The 18,217-nt window shown below is 42.0% G+C and overlaps 1 protein-coding gene across 2 annotated transcripts in view; it reads right to left on the bottom strand.

Moving 5' to 3' along the window:
• PPP1R16B (protein phosphatase 1 regulatory subunit 16B) overlaps nucleotides 1-18,217 on the bottom strand; it is a 93,846-nt gene that overhangs the window by 52,468 nt on the left and 23,161 nt on the right. For both annotated transcript variants that reach the window (XM_006202543.4, XM_072944211.1), the window contains exon 2: nucleotides 15,742-16,092. In XM_006202543.4, coding sequence (XP_006202605.1) covers nucleotides 15,742-15,991 — 250 coding nt within the window. In that variant the 5' untranslated portion in view covers nucleotides 15,992-16,092. The remainder of the gene's footprint in view (nucleotides 1-15,741; nucleotides 16,093-18,217) is intronic.

The raw sequence follows: 18,217 nt of genomic DNA, 5'->3' as shown, positions 1-18,217 counted from the left end.
CAGCAGCCTCACGAATGAGCCCAAGTAAGACTGGTGAAAGACTGACCAGTCAATTCAGAGAATCATTGAGAAATAATAAGCTGTTTGAAGCCACTAGGTGGTTTGTTTCAGGGTGGTTTGCTATGCAATAATAGGCAACCAACACAGCACAGTTCTTGATAATGACTCAGCCGGAAGAGTGCCATTACTGTCTCTGTGATGCTCAGGGACCCCAAAAGGCCCATAAGCCAAAAGGCCTATGTCCTAGGGTTTCTCTTGAGGGACTGGGAACCCTGACTCCTTCACCAAGATTTAGGTTTCATTTGGCTTTTCCTGTGTAACTGACAAAGGTGCCCTTTCCCTCTCTCCAGCTTAGCAGGTGTAACATTTATCCTTTGTCTTCCCATTTGCTCCAGACACAAAGTCCTCCATTAAATATGGCAGACAGAGGATGGGGCAGTGGGAACACCTCTATTTGTTGGTACAATCATGGGATGAATCTGTTGGATAATGCAATATGCAGAGCAGATTATGGAACATTCTTCCATTTTTTCAAATCCCAACTTGCCTGCACGTGGTTGATGATTTTGGCTTCTGTGATTTTTGAGAGGAAGGGTTAGGGTTTATGCATTTAAAGAGCCTCTGAGTTTCCTTGACAGAAATACTGACCATTTTCTCACTCCGTTAGAAAAGAAACAGTGGTCCCTACAAGCCGAACAAAAAAAAATAATAAATCATGCTAGAAATACCTCATCTATCTCCTCAACAGGGTCACTAGACTGAGAAATGCCAACGTTAGGAACTGTCTAGACTTCAGTGAGCATTTGACAAGCCACTCATATATCTCTTTATCAACACCCAGGGGAAATGCTGGTTGAGTGTCATGGCGTGTTGGGTTTAAGGAGGTTCCAGGAGAGGCTCAAATTGGCTGAATCTCCCGGACTGGCATCACCTTGGATTCTCAGCCTACTACAAGTGGTTTCTTCTCCCAAGAGTGGTCTCACACCATCCAAGCATATAGGCTGCTGAATAAAACCATGATGCCAGTTTCACATGAGAAAGAGAATTGTCTTGCATGCCAGAAATTCATTTAAGCATGGTCAACTCATTCTGTGTATGTAGGCAGACCCAGCTGGGATGCCAAATCATAATCGGAAGGTTGCAAGGAGATAAATAAACATCATGTTTAATGGCATTACATCAACATGAGTTGAAGCCCTTTTCTGTAATCAGATTGTCTTAGCAACAGGATGATAATGCTCAAAGTTGTTGGTCGTGTTGTCCTCTCTCCTGGACAGTATCTAGATCTTATTGCTCATAAATGATCCCCTAGCCTCCTTTTTCTAGGCATCTGTTCTTGGCAAAACTCTCTTTGTAACATTATCTACCATTAAGCATGTTAAGACTGCGCTTTCTTCAAAGTGACTTTGCTAGATTCTGGGCTCCAACATGGCCTGGCCCAGTCTCTTGTTCACTGTTGACCCACCAGTGCTGGTCTGAAGATGTCCAGACTCTGTTCCATGAACGTCTGTGCATAAATCTCTACTCTGATTCATTACATGTTTTGTAATAATTTAATCCTTAGAGAGAACTCTTATTCCAAGTTTCTGTAGGAAAGGAAGGCAGACTCTTTCTATTGTTCCCACATACCAACTACAAATAACAATATAGTTAAGTTCATTTCTATCTAACAAATATCCCCAGTGGGTAATGGTTGACTTTGACACATTAATATGAAGGAGGACGCTGGGGTTGTGCTTTCCTAAAGGACATGAAAGAATATCTTCCCAACAGAGACATGTACTATTTGCCTGCTTAGAAAAATTCATTATGACAAAGATATCAGTTTAGCCCAAATTAATTTTTTAAATTATAGTAAAATATACATAATGTAAAATTTACAATTTTAACAATTTTTAGGGTACAGTTCAGTGGTACCACATACTTTCACATTGTTGTGAAACCATCACCATCATCCATCTCCAGAACTTTTTCATCTTCCCAAACCAAAACTCTGTACTCATTAGACAATAATGTCCCATTCTCCCTCCCCTCCAGTCCTTGGTTACATTTTTTTTTCAATTTTGTCATCATGGTAAAACACACATAACATAAAATTTACCATCTCCACCATTTTCAAGTGTACAGTTCAGTGGTGTTAAAGATGTTTACAATGTTGCGCCACCATCACCGCCATCCATCTCCAGAACTCCTTTCATCTTGAAACACTGAAACCCTATGTCCATTTATAATGCTAATCAATTCTAGAGGAATCTACTTTAGAGCTTTGGGGGAAAAACGTAACCAAAAGGTCCTAAGTATTACACAAGAAGCTGAAAAAAATCAAGAACATTTTGAAAAGGAAGAGCCATATGAAGGACTTTTCTATCCTACATCAAGCCACAATATTTTAATACAAGGATCAAAACAGTGTGTAACTGGTACAAAAAACAGATTGTTGAAACAGAATCAGTTGAAACAGAATCTTAGACAGTTCTCCCTCATAGGCAAGGCTCTAGGGTATAAGAGTGGCATCGCAAACTCCTGGGGAAAGAAAAGATGCTAGACAAGAGAGAATTCTTTGGAAACAAAATAGAGATAGACAGATTTTTCAGTTATTACTTTACATTCAAATGTATTCCAGAAGGATTATATTTTTAATTTATTTAAATAAGACCACAAAAAATCTAGAATAATGGTAGCTTAGTGTACATCATTGGATGAGGAAACACTTAAGAGCAAGAGTCCTCAAAGTTTTTACTGAAAAGGGCCAGAGAGTAAATATGTTCATCTTTGCAGGCCTTATGGTCTCTGTTGCAAGTACTCAGCTCTGCCACTGCAGTATGAAAGCAGCCAGAGACAATCTGTCAACAAATGGCTGTGGCTGTATACCAATAAAACTTTAATTATAAAAGCAGATGGAGGGAATATTTGGCCTTCCCACCATAGTTTTCTGACCTCTGTTTTAGAGGGATCAAAGCAAAGAACAAAATAATTGGGGGGAAAAAAGCAAATATCATTGAGTTTGGCTACATAAAAATTAAGAAGTCTAGGGCATAAAATATATATACTATAGACAAAAATATTAAAGTAAACACACACACAATCATTGAAATCGATTAAGAAAAAGAAACACACTAGTAGAAAAATGGACAAAAATATAGACAACTCAGAGGAAGGAAGAAATGACCGATAAGCTTATAAATAAGTATTCGACCTTAAACATCTCAACTATAAGCACATTAGGACAACAGGAGTATTTTCATGTAGCAAACATGTCAGCAAAGTGTGTTTTCAGTGCCATGGACCAGTGTGGATGAGGGAGGCAGAGGGGAGGCAGGCCTTGGTACCCACTGCTGGTGGGGGTGTAAACTGATGCAAATCTTTCTGGGGAACAGATGAGCAGTTTATTTCAAAGCCTTGCAGATGTTTATATCCCTGAATCTACTGACCCTTTGGGAATGTACCATAAGTAAAACATCAAAGCCGTGGCCAAATACTTTTATACGATGCTAATCACCATGGCATAACTTATAGTAGCAAAAATTAGAAACAACCTCAAAATCCCACAATAGAAGAATGGTTACATAAATTGTGGTACATTCAGGTAGGGGTGTGTGAGGTTGTTTAAAATCTCCTTTCCAGAGACTACATAACAAGAGGATAAAATAGTCAACTTCTAAGCAAGATTTGACTCAGCTGACAGTCCTTTCTTGTAAAAACACCTCCCTCCCCAGGCTTCTGAGATGCCACACCATCCTAGTTTTCTTCCTTCCTGGCAGATGATTTTTGGTCCCCTCTGTTTTTTTCTTCTTGGCTCAACATGTAGGTATTAAGATGGTCCAGAGCTTTCTCCTGGGCCCCTTCTTTGCTCTCTCTTGCTCCCTAGATGATCTCATCCAGTCCCTTGGCTTTAAAAAGGTCCCATCTGTAAGCTGATGACTCCAAATTTTTATATCCATCCCTGAGATCACCACTGGGATGTTAAAAGGGCATGTCAACTTGGACGGCCCTATAGAACTCTGGGTTCTCTGCAGACTCCAATGTCTCTTCTACCCTAATCTTTCCACGCTTGAAATAGGTCTCCATCATCCACCCAGACGCTCAAACCAAAAACCCAGGAGTCATCATTGAGTCCCTCCCTTTGCCACCTGCCACACAAGCCCTGGAGGCTCTACCTCCCCATTTCTCCATCTCCATGGCCAATACCACAGGCTCTCACCTGGGCCACTGAGCCAGCCTGTGATGAGGCCTCCCTGCCCCCACACATGCCCCGCAGAAGAATACACGCATACTGTCTCTGTAAAGGCTTCTCACAATCTGTATCTCATCATATGCTTCCTTCTCTCAAAACTCACCAGTGGCTTTTCATCCCAACCAGGTTAAATGTACACATCCTACCACGTCTTCAAGAGTCAATGTCCTCCTGGCCACCTCTCAATCTCCCATCTTCTTTCTGTCCTCAAATACACCAAGTTCATTCCCATCCCATGCCCTTTATACCTTACACCAGACTCCCGTGGCTGCCTCTTCTCCACATTCAGAGCTCAGCCCAAATCACGTCCTCAGAGACTCTCTCCCTGATGTCATAGGTTACACGTGGCCTCCCATCCCAATCCTTATTTATACCGTTACTTTGCTTAGGTTCTTCAAAGCACAGAGGAGAAGCTTAATTTTGTGGAACTGACAGATGAATGTTAGGGTGAAAGGTATTTTGTAAATATGCACATACTCACTCTGTGTTTGGGCGCAGATAAAAGAGTGAAGACAGCTGGGTTGGGCATCCCCATCTGTCCCTTCAGATCCACCCTTTCTCAGGCCGGGGGAAGCCCACCCACTCGGACTACACCATAGGCTTCCTTGTGTTCTGCCTTTTGGTTGGGTTCGGTAATGAGAAGCATGGGCAGAAGACTGGAGGGTGCCTGGCAGGAGGAGGAGACCACTGTTCTTGTAAAGCAGCCCTCTCCATAAAGTATCCTCCTTGCGTGTCAGTAGGGTCCCTTCCCTTGGCCTCTTCTGGTCTAGGGGTGGTAAGCGCCTCACTTATACTAGCCCCAGAGTTCTGCACCATTCCTTGGTGGTTCTCGTAAACCAACAGTTCTCAAAGCGGTCCCCAAGACTCTTTCGGGGTATTCAGGTCAAATCTATCTTCATAGCAGCACTAAGATGTTATTTACCTTTTTCAAAGTGTTGACATTTGCACTGATGGTGTAAAAGCAACAGCAGGTAAAACCATGGTCCCTTTAGCAGAGTGAGTCCAGTGGCACCAAACAGTCCGGGTAATCACAGTAGTATTCACCGCTTCATAAGCAGTTTTTTTTTTTTAATCAAGCCAAAGAAGAGATACAGATGGCAAAGAAGCATATGAAAAGATGCTCCACATCATATGTAATCAGGGAAATGCAAATTAAAACAACAATGAAACACAACTACACCCCTCTTAGAAGAGCCATAATCCAGAACACTGACACCATTAAATGCTGGTGAGGATGCGGAGCAACAGGAACTCTCATCCGTTGCTGGTGGGAACGCAAGATGGTACAGCCACTTTGGAAAACAGTTGGCAGTTTCTTACAAAGCTAAACATATTCTTACCATATCATGCTCAAAGGAGCTGAAAAGTTATGACCACACAAAAACCTGCACACAGATGTTTATAGCAGCTTTATTCATAATTGCCAAAATTATGCCAATTATGGTTCTTGGAAGCAACCAAGATGTACCTCAGTAGGTGAATAGATAAATAAATACTGGTATATCCAGACAATGGAATATTATTTAGCACTACAAAGAAATGAGCTATCAAGCCATGAAAAGAGAGGAAAGAACCTTAATGAACATTACTAAGTGAAAGAAGCCAATTGAAAAGGCTACGTACTGTATGATTCCAACTATATGACATTCTGGAAAAGGCAAACTCGATGGAGACAGTAAAAAGATAAGTGGTTGCCAAGGATTAGGGAGTTGGGAGGGCTGGGTAGGCTGAACACACAGGATTTTAAGAGCACTGAAAACAGTCTGATACTGTTTGATACCACAATGATGAATATATGTCATTATGCAGTGCATAATATTCAAACCCATAGAATGGACACCACCAAGAGTGAATCGTAATGTAAACTATGGACTTTGGGTGATTACAATGTGTTAACATACGATCATCAATTGTAACAAATGTCCCAATTCGGCGGGGGGTGTTGATAATGGGGGAGGCAGTACATGTGAGAGAGCAAGAGGGTATGTGGGAAATCTCTGTACATTCCCCTCAATTTTCTTGTGAACCTAAAACTGCTCTAAAAGAAATAGTTTCAATAAAAACACCAAAATAAAACACACACACCATAACCAGAAAAAAAAAATCAATGCCAGTTTCACTTTAAAATGTCCTTGCTGAAGCTGTAAAATGTCTTAATTTTATTATGTCTCAAGCCTCGATCACATGTCTTTAAATATTCTGCATGACAAAATGAGAAGTTCGCATGAAGTATGATCACTGTCTCAATCTGCATTATTTGAATGATTAAGCTGCGTGTGAGGCTAGCCCTTTCTCCCATGGAACATCATTTTTACTTAAAGAATGACTTGCAAACAATGGTAACCAATCTTTTTCTCTAAAATGGACAAAGAGACCCTTCCACAACGAATAGTGTTTATTGCCAATGATAGAATTTGAGGGGGGAGGGTATAGCTCAGTGGTAGAGCACATGCTTAGCATGCACGAGGTCCTAGTTTCAAACCCTAGTAACACTATTAAAAAAAAAAGAATTTAAGATTTCAGACAAAAATCAGAATTTTGTAAAACTGGTATGATCACCATGACCTTACAGCTTCCCAGTACTTGAAGAATTTTTTGGTGAGATTGATGTTGAAAATACAAATTTTTAATTAACGTATAGTTGATTTACAATACTATGTTAGTTTCAGGTGTACAACAATAGTGATTCAGAGTTGTGTTTTGGTTTTTTTTGCAGATTTCCATTACAGATTTTCCATTATAGTTGGAAAATATAAATTTTTATATCATATAATGAAATGTATCAACATTTAGAAGATCTGCATAACTCAATGAACCAATATTTTCTTTTCTTCCTCCAGCTTCACTGACATATAACATTCTGAAAGTTTAACAGCATGTTGATTTGCTACATGTATATATTGCAAAATGGTTACCACAATAGGGTTAGTTAACACCTTCATAATCTCACATAATTACCCTTTTGGCATGTGTATGGTGAGAACATTTAAGATCTACTATCCTAGCAAATTCCAAATATATAATATATTATTGTTAACAGTAATCACCCGTCATACATTCGACCCCCAGAACTTGTTCATCTTATACCTGGAAGTTTATACCCTTTGACCCCCACCCTCACCTGCCCCTAGCAACAACCTTTCTACTCTGTTGCTATGAGTTTGACTTTTTTAGATTCCACATATAAGTGAAAGTGTATATTTGTCTTTCTCTGACATTTTACTTAGCATAGTGCCCTCAAGGTTCATCCATGTTGTTGTAAATGGCGGTATTTCATTCCTTTTTATGGCCAAATAATATTCCATCATGTATATATACCACATCGTCTTTATCCATTCATTTGTTGATGCACATTTAGGTTGCTGTGAATAATGTCGCAATGAACACTGCAGTGCAGATCTCTCTACAAGGTAGTTCTTTTTCATTCCTTTGGATATATACCCAAAAGTGGGATTGCTGGGTCATTGGTAATTCTATTTTTAATTTTTAAAGGAATCTCCATACTGTTTTCCATAGTGGCTTCATCAATTTACATTCCCAAAGAGCACAGAGTTCTCTTTTCTCCACATTCTCACCAACACTTTTTTTGGTGCCTTTTTGATAATAGGCATTCTGACAGGTGTGTGGTGATACCCCACCATGATTTTGATTTGCACTTCCCTGATGACTAGTATGTTGAGCATCTTTTCCTGTACCTGTTGGCCATTCATATAGCTTCTTTAGAAAACTGTCTCTTTGGGCCCTTTGTCCATTTTTTAATTGCACGATTTGGCCTTTTTACTATTGAGTTGATAAGTTCCTTTTCTGTTTTGGATATTAACTCCTCATCTGATGTGTGGTTTGCAAATATCTCCCACTCTGTAGGTTGCACCTTCATTTTGTTGCTCTCTTCTGCTGTACAGAAGCTTTTTAGTTTGATATAGTCCTACTTACTTACTTTTGCTTTTGTCACTTGTGCTTTTGGTGTCATATCCAGAAAAGTGAACCAGTATTTTCTAACAGACCAATATATTATGTTAAAAAAAAAAGTATGCATGGGTAAAGGAGCCATTCAAAATGTAAGACAAACCAATGGATTTTCATGCAATATCCTAAAAAAAGCTAAAAAAAATGATCTAGTTTCAGATGCCATGTTGCAATTAACCTTCAGCAAACTAACACCTGCTGTGTTTGACTGCAGTGTCAAAGAATATCTTCAGTTATCTGAAAAGGCAATTAAAATATTTCCCTCTTTTCCAACTGCATATCTGTATGAGGTAAGATTTTCTTCATTTATTTCAACCAAAATAACATATCACAACAGATTGAATTCAGAAGCGGATGGGAGAATCCAGCTGTCTTCTATTAAGCCAGACCTTTAAAAGATTTGCAAAAGCATAGACAAGGCTACTCTCCTCATTATTTTTTTTTATTTTGAAAAGATCATTTTTCATAAAAAGATCTATTAGGTATGTGGTGGTTTTAAAACATGTCTATAAACTATCTTCCCTTCAAGGGGTGGAGCCTAATACTTCTCTTCCCCTTGAGTGTAGGCTGGATTTAATGAATTATTTCTAATGAATAGAATATGGTATGTGATTTACAAGGCTAGGTCATAAAAGGTGCTGTGGCTCCCTCCTCGCTCTATGTCTTGGTCACTCACTTTGAAGGAAGCCAGCTGCCACTCAAGCAGCCCTGGGGAGAGGTTCACATGGCGAGAAACCAAGGCCTCCTGCCAAGAGCCATGTGAATGTGCCATCTTGGAAGCGGATCCTCCAGCCCCGGTTAAACCCTTAGGTGAACACAAACTTCTGAGACATCCTGAGCTGGAATCACTGAACCTAAGCTGCCCCTGAATTCTTGGCTCACAGAAATTGTGAAAAGAGGTAAATATTTATTGCTTGAAGTTGCTAAATTTTGAACTCATCTGCTCGGAAACAGTAGCTAACTAGTACAACGGATAATGAAGTTATTTGTATGTTTTACTGAATGAATACATATTTATTTCAATTCCTCAGTTTTAATTGTCAATACAGTAAATACTGATACAGGACAGAGTTAAACAAAAGTTCTTAGGGGTCCTCAGTTTTTTTTTTAATAATATAAAGGGGCCTTGGGGCCAAAAAGGTGGAGGACTATTGCCCTAAACTCTTTGCATATTGTCCCTTCATTAAACTTTTCTCAGATTACCCCATGTGAGGGGATCTTTGTTTCCGATCAGGACTCTGACTGATACAATGACACTAAAATATTATCAATGATTGTTGCTCTTCACTGGGAGGATGAGTGATTTTCTTTTCTTCTTGGTGTGTTTTTTTTTTCTGTGCTTGTAAACTTTTCTACAAACAAGGATGCATTAGTTTTATAATTAGGAGAAAAGAAACTTCCCCTTTCATAATCATCAAAAGTGAAAGTTAGAGCTGTGCTTTAGAAGAGTCAATGGTTGAAGGTTGGCTTGCAGGGCCCAGGTGTCCACCAACGCACCTGGGGCTTCGGGAGAGATTTGTGGGGGTGTGGGGGGAGGAGTGGGGGGTGAGGAGCCAGCACCCACTCCCCCCACCTCAGCCAGAATAGTTCTTTCATGTGTTTTACATTTTGGGTTACTGCATCATATTTCATCTAAAGAAAAGTTTCCACTGGTTTTTTTTTTTTAAGTTTGAAAACCTTTACCATAAGAATAACAGTTGAAGAGTCAAAATTAGGCCAGAGAAGAATCACTCAAACTTTTTTTTTTTCCTTTTTCAAACAGTTTCCATAAAAAGAATTCTATATCGTCTGAGGGAAGAACAGAAGAGCTGACAACTTAAATGTTTGGTGGTTTCAAGAAAGGCTGGCTCACGTGGCTGTGGAAAGAAGTCATAGCTAGGACTGAAGGGTTTATCTGGGGACCCCCAATACTAAGGGCCAAGAGGCCAGCAGAAACACCAGCGTCCTTACGGCCCAAAGAGGCACAGATCAGAACCACAAGTGAATGGTTCTCTAATTTTCTAGGGGGAAAAAAAAAAACCAAGAGGTGCCAGGACCGCCGGGAAATTAAAAGTACGCCCTTCAGGGACAATGGGTCTGTGTTCGAGTTCCGAGTCGGACATTAAAAGCTGTGAGATCGTGGCAAGTGACCCAGCCTCTCGGAGCGTCACTGGCCTCATCTCTAAAATAAGGTTTGAGAATGTAAAATGGTGAAGCCACTTTGGAAAACAGGTGAGCAGTTTCTTAAAAGTTAGACATAAATTTACCACGTGACCCAGCAATTCCACTCCTCGGTAACTACCCAAGAGAAATGAAAACATACGTTCACAAAAAGACTTGCATACAGTCTATGTTTAACTGAACTGCTTTACTGTACATCTGAAACTAACATTGTAAACCGACTATGCTTCAATAAAAAATAAGAATTAAAATTAAACATCAGACTTGCATACAAATGTTCTTAGCAGCATTATGCAACATAACCCAAAATGGAAACCACCCAAATGTTCATCAAATGGTGAATGGATAAACAAAATGGATAAAAAACCAAAATGGATTAAAAAAAATCCGTACAACAGAATAGTATAGGGCAATAAAAAGGAGTGAAGTCTTGATACAGGCCACCACCTGGATGCACCTTGAAAACATCATTCTAAATTAAAGAAGCCAGTCACAAAAGATCACACATTGTATGAGTCCAGGTAAATGAAATGTCCAGAAAAGGCAAATATACAGAGGCAGAAAATAGATTAGTTGTTGCCTGGGGAAGGGGTGAGGGCGGAAACTGGGAATGACTACAATTGGACACAAAGTTTCTTTGGGGATTGATGGAATGTTCTAAAGCTGTGTTGTGATGGTGGCCCAACTCTGTAAATGTACTGAAAATCACTGAACTGTACACTTAAAATGGGCAAATCTGATATGCCAATTATACATCAACAGCGTTAGTTTTTTAAAATTGGGGTTTGATGCTCTACCTGTAAGAGATACAAAAAAGTTCAAAAAAAACTTACTTTAAAGTAAAAAAAATGGGGTTTGACTCTAACTCAGAGGTAGCTGTGAGGGTTAACTGAGATAATGTCTGTAAAGTGGGCTATCTGGTACAGAGCAAGTACTTGATCAATAATAATAATGATGAGGGGGGAGGGTGCAGCTCAAGCAGTAGAGCACATGCTTAGCATGCAGGAGGTCCTGGGTTCAATCCCCAGTACCTACGTTAAAAAAAATAAATAAATACATAAACCTAATTACCTCCCCCCACCAAAATAATAATAATAATAATAATAATAATAATAATAATAATGGTGACAATCAGAATATATGCTAACAAGAGATTAAGTAAGTGCAGAATAATAGATAACACAGGATAACAACAATTCACATATATTCTTCTTACCATACCACTCCCACATTCGTCAACCCAATTGGGGTTAAATTGAGGCAGATGTATCATATAATCCTCATTTTTACAGATGGGGAAACTGAGGCACCAAGAAGTTAACTAACTTCCCCAAGGCTGCATAGCCAGAGCTGGGACAGGGAGTCCTTGGACAACTAGTTTTAAAGTCTATGCCTCTCGCCACGACACTGCACTGCCTCTCAGGAAATGGCAGCTGTGTATTGAGTTACTGCTCTACCTAGTGATGGGGGAGTGGGTACAGAAAAAGATCAGAGACGGCTCCCCAGGAAGGTCACACAGGACCAAAAACTGAAGGGTGTAGGAGTTAGTCAGGGAGACAGTGTTCCAGATGGAGGGAACCGCATATGCCAAGGTGGAAAGGTAAGAGGACGCAGGGCACGGGGAGGAAGCTGGAGGAGCTGGAGATGGCTGGAGCACAAGCTGATGCTGGGCAGTGGGAACATGAGAGGGGGCTCAGGCAAGTCCAAGGCCACGGAGGGTCCCTGGTGCCTGGATATTAGCCTGAAAGTGATGCAGAGCCAGAGAAGGAAATGCAGTGAGTTCCTCAGCTCTGCCTTCACTCTAGGAATGACTCACATTGCCCTGGTAGGTGGAGGAGGTTGACTCAGCCACTGCTGTGAGCTCAGGGGAGCGGGGGAGCTGCCACCCCACATTCCCAGCCCGCTGCGAGCTAATGCCCCAGCAGCCTCCCCAACACCCGCTCCACCAGCACGCAGAAGCCGCCCCAGCCTGCTGGGAGCATGGGCTCGGTCGTGCTGCCAAGAAGCTGAGCATAGCCTGGTGACAGTGCCTGCTGGCTGCTGGCAGCTTCCACCCCCACTCAAACCCAGACACCTGTGGACCCCAGGGTGCCTCTCACCCCACCCCACCGCCTTCCACAGGGCATGGTGCTCTGGCCTTCCACACTCACTTGACTGTCCCCAGAGCCAGGGGACCAGCCCCGGGGATTTACTAGCACTTTTCTCATTCAAATTTAATGTCTGTCCCAGATCAACATTTGCATGTGTGCACAAAACATGCACTGTGGCAAAATCAAAACTACTGAAAAAAACTGGTATGTCTAACAAAAAGGAATTAGTTGAAAAAGTCTTGTGAATCCATACTGTGGAATACTACAAAGCAGTTAAAAAGAAAGATGTAGATCCCATTCCATCCTACTGTCATGAAAACGCCTCCAAGATATACTGTTGGGTGAAAAAAAAGAAAAACTACTGAATAGTGTATCCACTATGTCATCAGTTACATAAAAGCTGAAACAAACAAACAAAACCCACAAACTAGCTCTACAGTTCTCCAAGTCTACAAATACATAGCTCAGTGGAGAAAATGCCTGGAAGGAAACACCTCAAATTCAGAGCGGAAGTAATCATGGAAGGAAAAGAGGGAAAGAAGAGGGGAGAGAGGGAGGAGCTTTTTCTCTGTACATTTCTATGTTGTTTGATCTTTACAAGAAGAACATAGTTGGGTTCTTAAAAACATCAAACTCTGTGGGAGGAAGAAGAGGGAAAAGTGTGTTACAATGATCATTATGCTGGTGCAGGGTTCAGGGTCACTTTTTAAAGAGCTGTCACATCCAGGATTTGTCCAATTCTTGCCATATACCCTTGAGGGCTAGTGTTCAAAACCCGTTTTACATCCATTGACAGATAAATGGATAAAGAAGATGTGGGTGTGTGTGTGTGTGTGGGTGTGTAAAATGGAATACTACTCAGCCATAAAAAAGAATGAAATCATGCCATTTAGCAACATGGATGTACCTAGAGATGATCATATTAAGTGAAGTAAGTCAGACGACAGAGAAAGACAAATATATGATATCACTTATATGTGGAATCAAAACAAAATAAGGCAAATGAATTCATTTACAAAACAGAAACAGACTCACAGGCACAGAAAACAAATTATGGTTACCAAAGGGAAAAGGGCAGGAAGGGATAAATTAGGAGTGTGGGATTAGCAGACACAAACTACTATATACAAAATAGATAAACAACAAGATCCTACTGTATAGCACAAGGAACTATATTCAATAGTTTGTAATAATCGATAATGGAAAAGAATATGAGAAGGAATATATATATACATATATATATATATATAAAACTGAATCACTATGCTGTACACCAGAAACTAACACAACATTGTAAATCAATTATACTTCAATTTAAAAAAAACCCTCTTTTACAGATTAAGAAACTGGACCCAGACAGGTGAAACAAGCTGCGCAAGGTCACATGCAGGCCTAGCGGCTCCTGGACCTTGGACCGAAGCCCAGCGCTCCTTCTAACCAGTACCGGTGGGAGCACAGAAGGGGTGGTGGGGGAGGAGGGAGGCATGTCATCCGGCTCACAAGAGCCTCTGCAAAGCCCCTTCAGTGAGGGCAAAGGGCAATCCGTCAGGGGAGAAGGGAGTGGAAAATGAGTGTGAAAGGAGGGCTGAGATACCACCGCCCACGACAAAAATCAGACATCATGACATGCCACCCACTGAGTGGGAGAGACCTGCCGCATTACCCGGCAAATGACATGTGGGAAGGAGCCTCACAGGGCCCTGTCCTGAGCCTGAGATTTCACGCCTCTCTCACAGGGGCTGCTCACCCCACACTCTTTGCTGCACTGCTTCCAGCTGAGTGGCGCCAGAAATGCCTCTCTGCTCAGTTCCTGGAGCACTCTGTAACCAGGGCAGAAATGGAACTGTGCTTCTCAGAAAGTTCTAGAACCTGAGGAGAAACGTTCATAAACCCCAACATCCTGCTGGGTTAAATGCCTCCACCTCTCAGTTCTTCTACTGACTGCTTCAGCACCCAGTATCTGGAGGATGTGAGGAGGCCAGAGAGACCCAGGAAACACAGCTAGGTCCCTCCAAGGACAGGCAGAAGGGATTCGCATACAGGGAGGGACCAGAGCGTGCTAAGGGGACATGGGATGCATGTACACATCTCAGAGGAACAGTGGGCAGGCACCATCCTTCAGAGGACGCTCACAGAAGAGGACTTTGGTCAAATCATGGATCCTCTGAGTCCAGATTTTATGGATATCCTGTATATTTTATTTAATTGTATGATGATGATGATGCACACTATGATCCAGATATCATGACACCCAAGAGGCAGGTATGATGATACCCATTTTACAGATGGGGAAACTGAGACCCAGTGAGATTCAGAACCTTGACCAAGGGAACAGAGCTGGGATCAGAATTCCCAGGATCTAGGCTCTTGTCCCTGGCCTCACGGCCTTGTGGGTTTGCTCCCCATTGTAAGAGTGTACTTACTCATTCCCTCTACAGAGTGAAAATATCCTAGACAATGCTGTGTACATTCATCTGTTTCCAGACTTTCCTGACACCCTATATATTCATTTATATTATATATAATTATATATTACATGTAAAATTGTATGTAACTTTCTATTAATTTATATAAATATAATGAAGTGAAATACAGTCATAATATAATAAAATGAAACATACTAATCACTTACACAGTAGGAGGGGCCATGCCGAGGGCTTACAGGTATTCTCTAACGCTCCCAGAAAGCCCTGGAGGCAGATACCATCATTATCCTCATTTTACAGAGGCGGAAACTAAGGTACTGAGAGCTGAAGCAACTTGCCTGTTTGCCAGGGTCACCCAGGGAATAACTGGCAAAGCCAGTTTTAGACCTGGATCATCTAACCTATGCCGTTAACCACCCCTCTAAACCATCCACCTCTGCCGTGAAGACCAAATAAAACGGACCAGCAGATAACCCTGCCGCGCACAGGAGGGACTCAGGAAATGCAAGGTCCTACGTGTACTGAGCTCTCGGAGGAGAGAAGCCCGATCCCACGGGTTCACCGCCGTATCTGAAACGGCAATGCCCAAGAAATGGGCTGACAGTAACTATTTGTGGGAGGGAAGGACAGTTAGGATTTACTAGCCAAAGGCTGAAATTCTTGTTTCCAAAAAAAAGATAAAAGTCTTCGGATTTCAGACCCTTTCTGAGAAACATCCACCCACCTCCTAAGACGTGTAGGGCTGCCCGAACTTGGGCCTGGGCCAGACGCACCCAGCTCTCCCCTCCACTGCGCAGAATCCGGAATCCAAACCCTGCCCAGGAGGCGCCGAGGTCCGGGCGGCCACCCATCAACAAGGACCTACCTTCCTCGGCGTCGTTCCTAAGCGAGGCCTCCAGCAGGGCCACGCTGGCCTCGAAGGACACCTTCTTCCTGCGGCCGCCGGTGCTGCGCTTCCGCTCGTGCTTGCGTTTGCGGTGCTGCAGGTCCTGCTCGTACTGCGCCCACTTCTTCAGCTGCTGGGCCCGGCGCTTCTGGGCGGCGCGCAGCCGCTCCAGCGTGGGCACCTTCTCCAGCAGCTGCAGCTCGGTCAGCAGGTCCACGTGGCTGGCCATGGCCACCGCGCCTCCCCGCGCCCTGGCTGGGGGCTAGCACGGCGTGCCGGGGGCCGGGGCAGCATGGGGGCTCCGGCGGGGCTGGGGCCTCATGCTGGGGCCTGTGGGGCAGGTGGGGAGAGACACAGAGGGACACGCTTGTCAGGCTCAAAACTCCGATCTGATTACGTCACCCCCGCCTCCCTGGTTACGAACTCTTTTCTCCCCTATTTGTTTTTCTTTAATTGAGATATAACTGACCTAGAACACTGTGTAAGTTTTAAGGTGTACAACGTGTTGATTTGATACACATACATTGCAATATAATTACCATTGTTGCATTAAGACCTCCATCACCATCACACAATAATCCTCACTTTTTGGAGGTTCTATTGTAATTTCATATAAGGTTGTTCTATTGTTATAACACATGGGGGGGTACTGTTAAAAGGGATTTATTGTTATTTTAAAGGAACGAATACTACTATTTTAAATGTCTCTATTAATCTATAATATGATAAATATTATACCAAGATGATCCACATAAACAAAAGCTCTTTGGGATCCTTAATTTTCAGAGTATAAAAGGGTCCTAAGACCACAAAGTTTGATCATTGCTGAATTCTTAGGACTTAAGATATCTTAGTTGAAGTTTTCCTCTTTGGATGACTTTTAAAAAAATTCACACCTCTTGCTCTCATCAATTCCTGGACAACATGAAGTCAACAAAATTTCAGAGTCTTAAGCCAAGTGATCGCTGTCTTCACATAGCACAGACCCTCTGGGCTCTCAGACACTCAGGGAAAGGGTCTTGGAACAACTCGAGCCTTTCTAAGCCTGCTTTCCCATCTGTAAAATGTTGTATCCACCTCCCAGAATTTACAAGGAAGAAAAAGAGCTGGCCAAAAGAGTTATACACCTAACTAGCACAGAGCAACAAGCTTGGAGGAAAAAGAACAGGGGCACAGAAATGCAGCGCATCTGGGAACCCACAGGCGAGGCTGGTGGGTAACTGCAGGTTGCTTGCTACAGGTCTACGTCTGTGTGCTGTGGACATGCTCGCTGTCACCAAGGGGATCAGGATAGCCCTGGGATTCAGCAAGTGATATTAATTTTTCAGGTTCCCCGCTTCACTCTGGGCACCCGTCCTCAGGAAGCTAAAGACCAGGATTCAACCATCATCTGGACCCTCAAGAGCTCAGGCTAAGTCAGAATGTTCTTCAGGTTGCTCCCTGAAGAGATTGGGAGGGTACACAGGAAGAATGCGGAAGGGGTAGGCCTGGCAATATTCAGAGGGCAAAGGCTCCTGGGATCTGAGTGGACCTGATCTCAAGGATAAATGTAAGCCAATGGCAAGGCCTAGCAGGAAACAAATGAACTATACATGGTTTTCCTTTGTTTTGTTTTCTTTTGTTTTGAATATCTTGCAATGCTTTTTAAATTAACTAATTAAACTTTTTATTTGGAGATAATTATAGATTCACATGTAGTTGTAGCAAATACTATGGAACAATCCCCTGCAACTTTTACCTCATTTATCCCAATGGTAACATCTTGCAAAACTACAGTATAATACTGAAACCAAGAACCTGACATTGATACAACCTATCTATTCAGAGTTGCCCAGTTTCATAAGCACTCATTTCTGTGTGTGTGTGTGTGTAGTTATAAGCAATTTCATCACCTGTGTAGGTTTGTGTATCCACCACTACAGTCAAGATACAGTTCACCACGCAAGCATCCCTCTTCCCCTTTACCAACACACTCCTGTCCTTGCCCTTGTCAATCACTAATCTAATTCCCCATCTCCTGAATTGTGTCACTTCAAAAATGTTATATAAAAGAAAACCTTTGGAATTGACTTTTTTCATGCAACATCCCTTGAGATTCACCCAAGTTGTTTTGTGCAGCAGTTGGTCCCTTTTTTGTTGCTGAGTAGTTCTCCACTTTATGTAAGTGTTTATCCATCCACTCATTGAAGAACTTCTGGGTTGTTTCCGGTTTAGGGCTAATACATTCATGTACAAGTTTCTGTATGAACGTAAGTTTTCATTTCTCTGGAGTAAAGGCCCAAGAGTACAATTGCTGGGTTGTACAGTAATTACATGTTTAGTTTTAAAAGAAACTTTCAAACTGTCTTCCAGAGTGGTTGTACCATTTTTCATTCCTACCAGCAGTGTATGGACCATCCAGTTTCTCTGCCAGAATTTGGTGTGCTGACTGTTTTTTAGCCTTTTCGATAGATAT

Source organism: Vicugna pacos, chromosome 19 (assembly GCF_048564905.1).
Source record: "Vicugna pacos chromosome 19, VicPac4, whole genome shotgun sequence".
Classification (NCBI taxonomy): Eukaryota; Metazoa; Chordata; class Mammalia; order Artiodactyla; family Camelidae; genus Vicugna; species Vicugna pacos.
The sequence above is the reverse complement of the archived record's forward strand: the minus strand, read 5'-3'. Positions and strand labels throughout refer to the sequence as shown.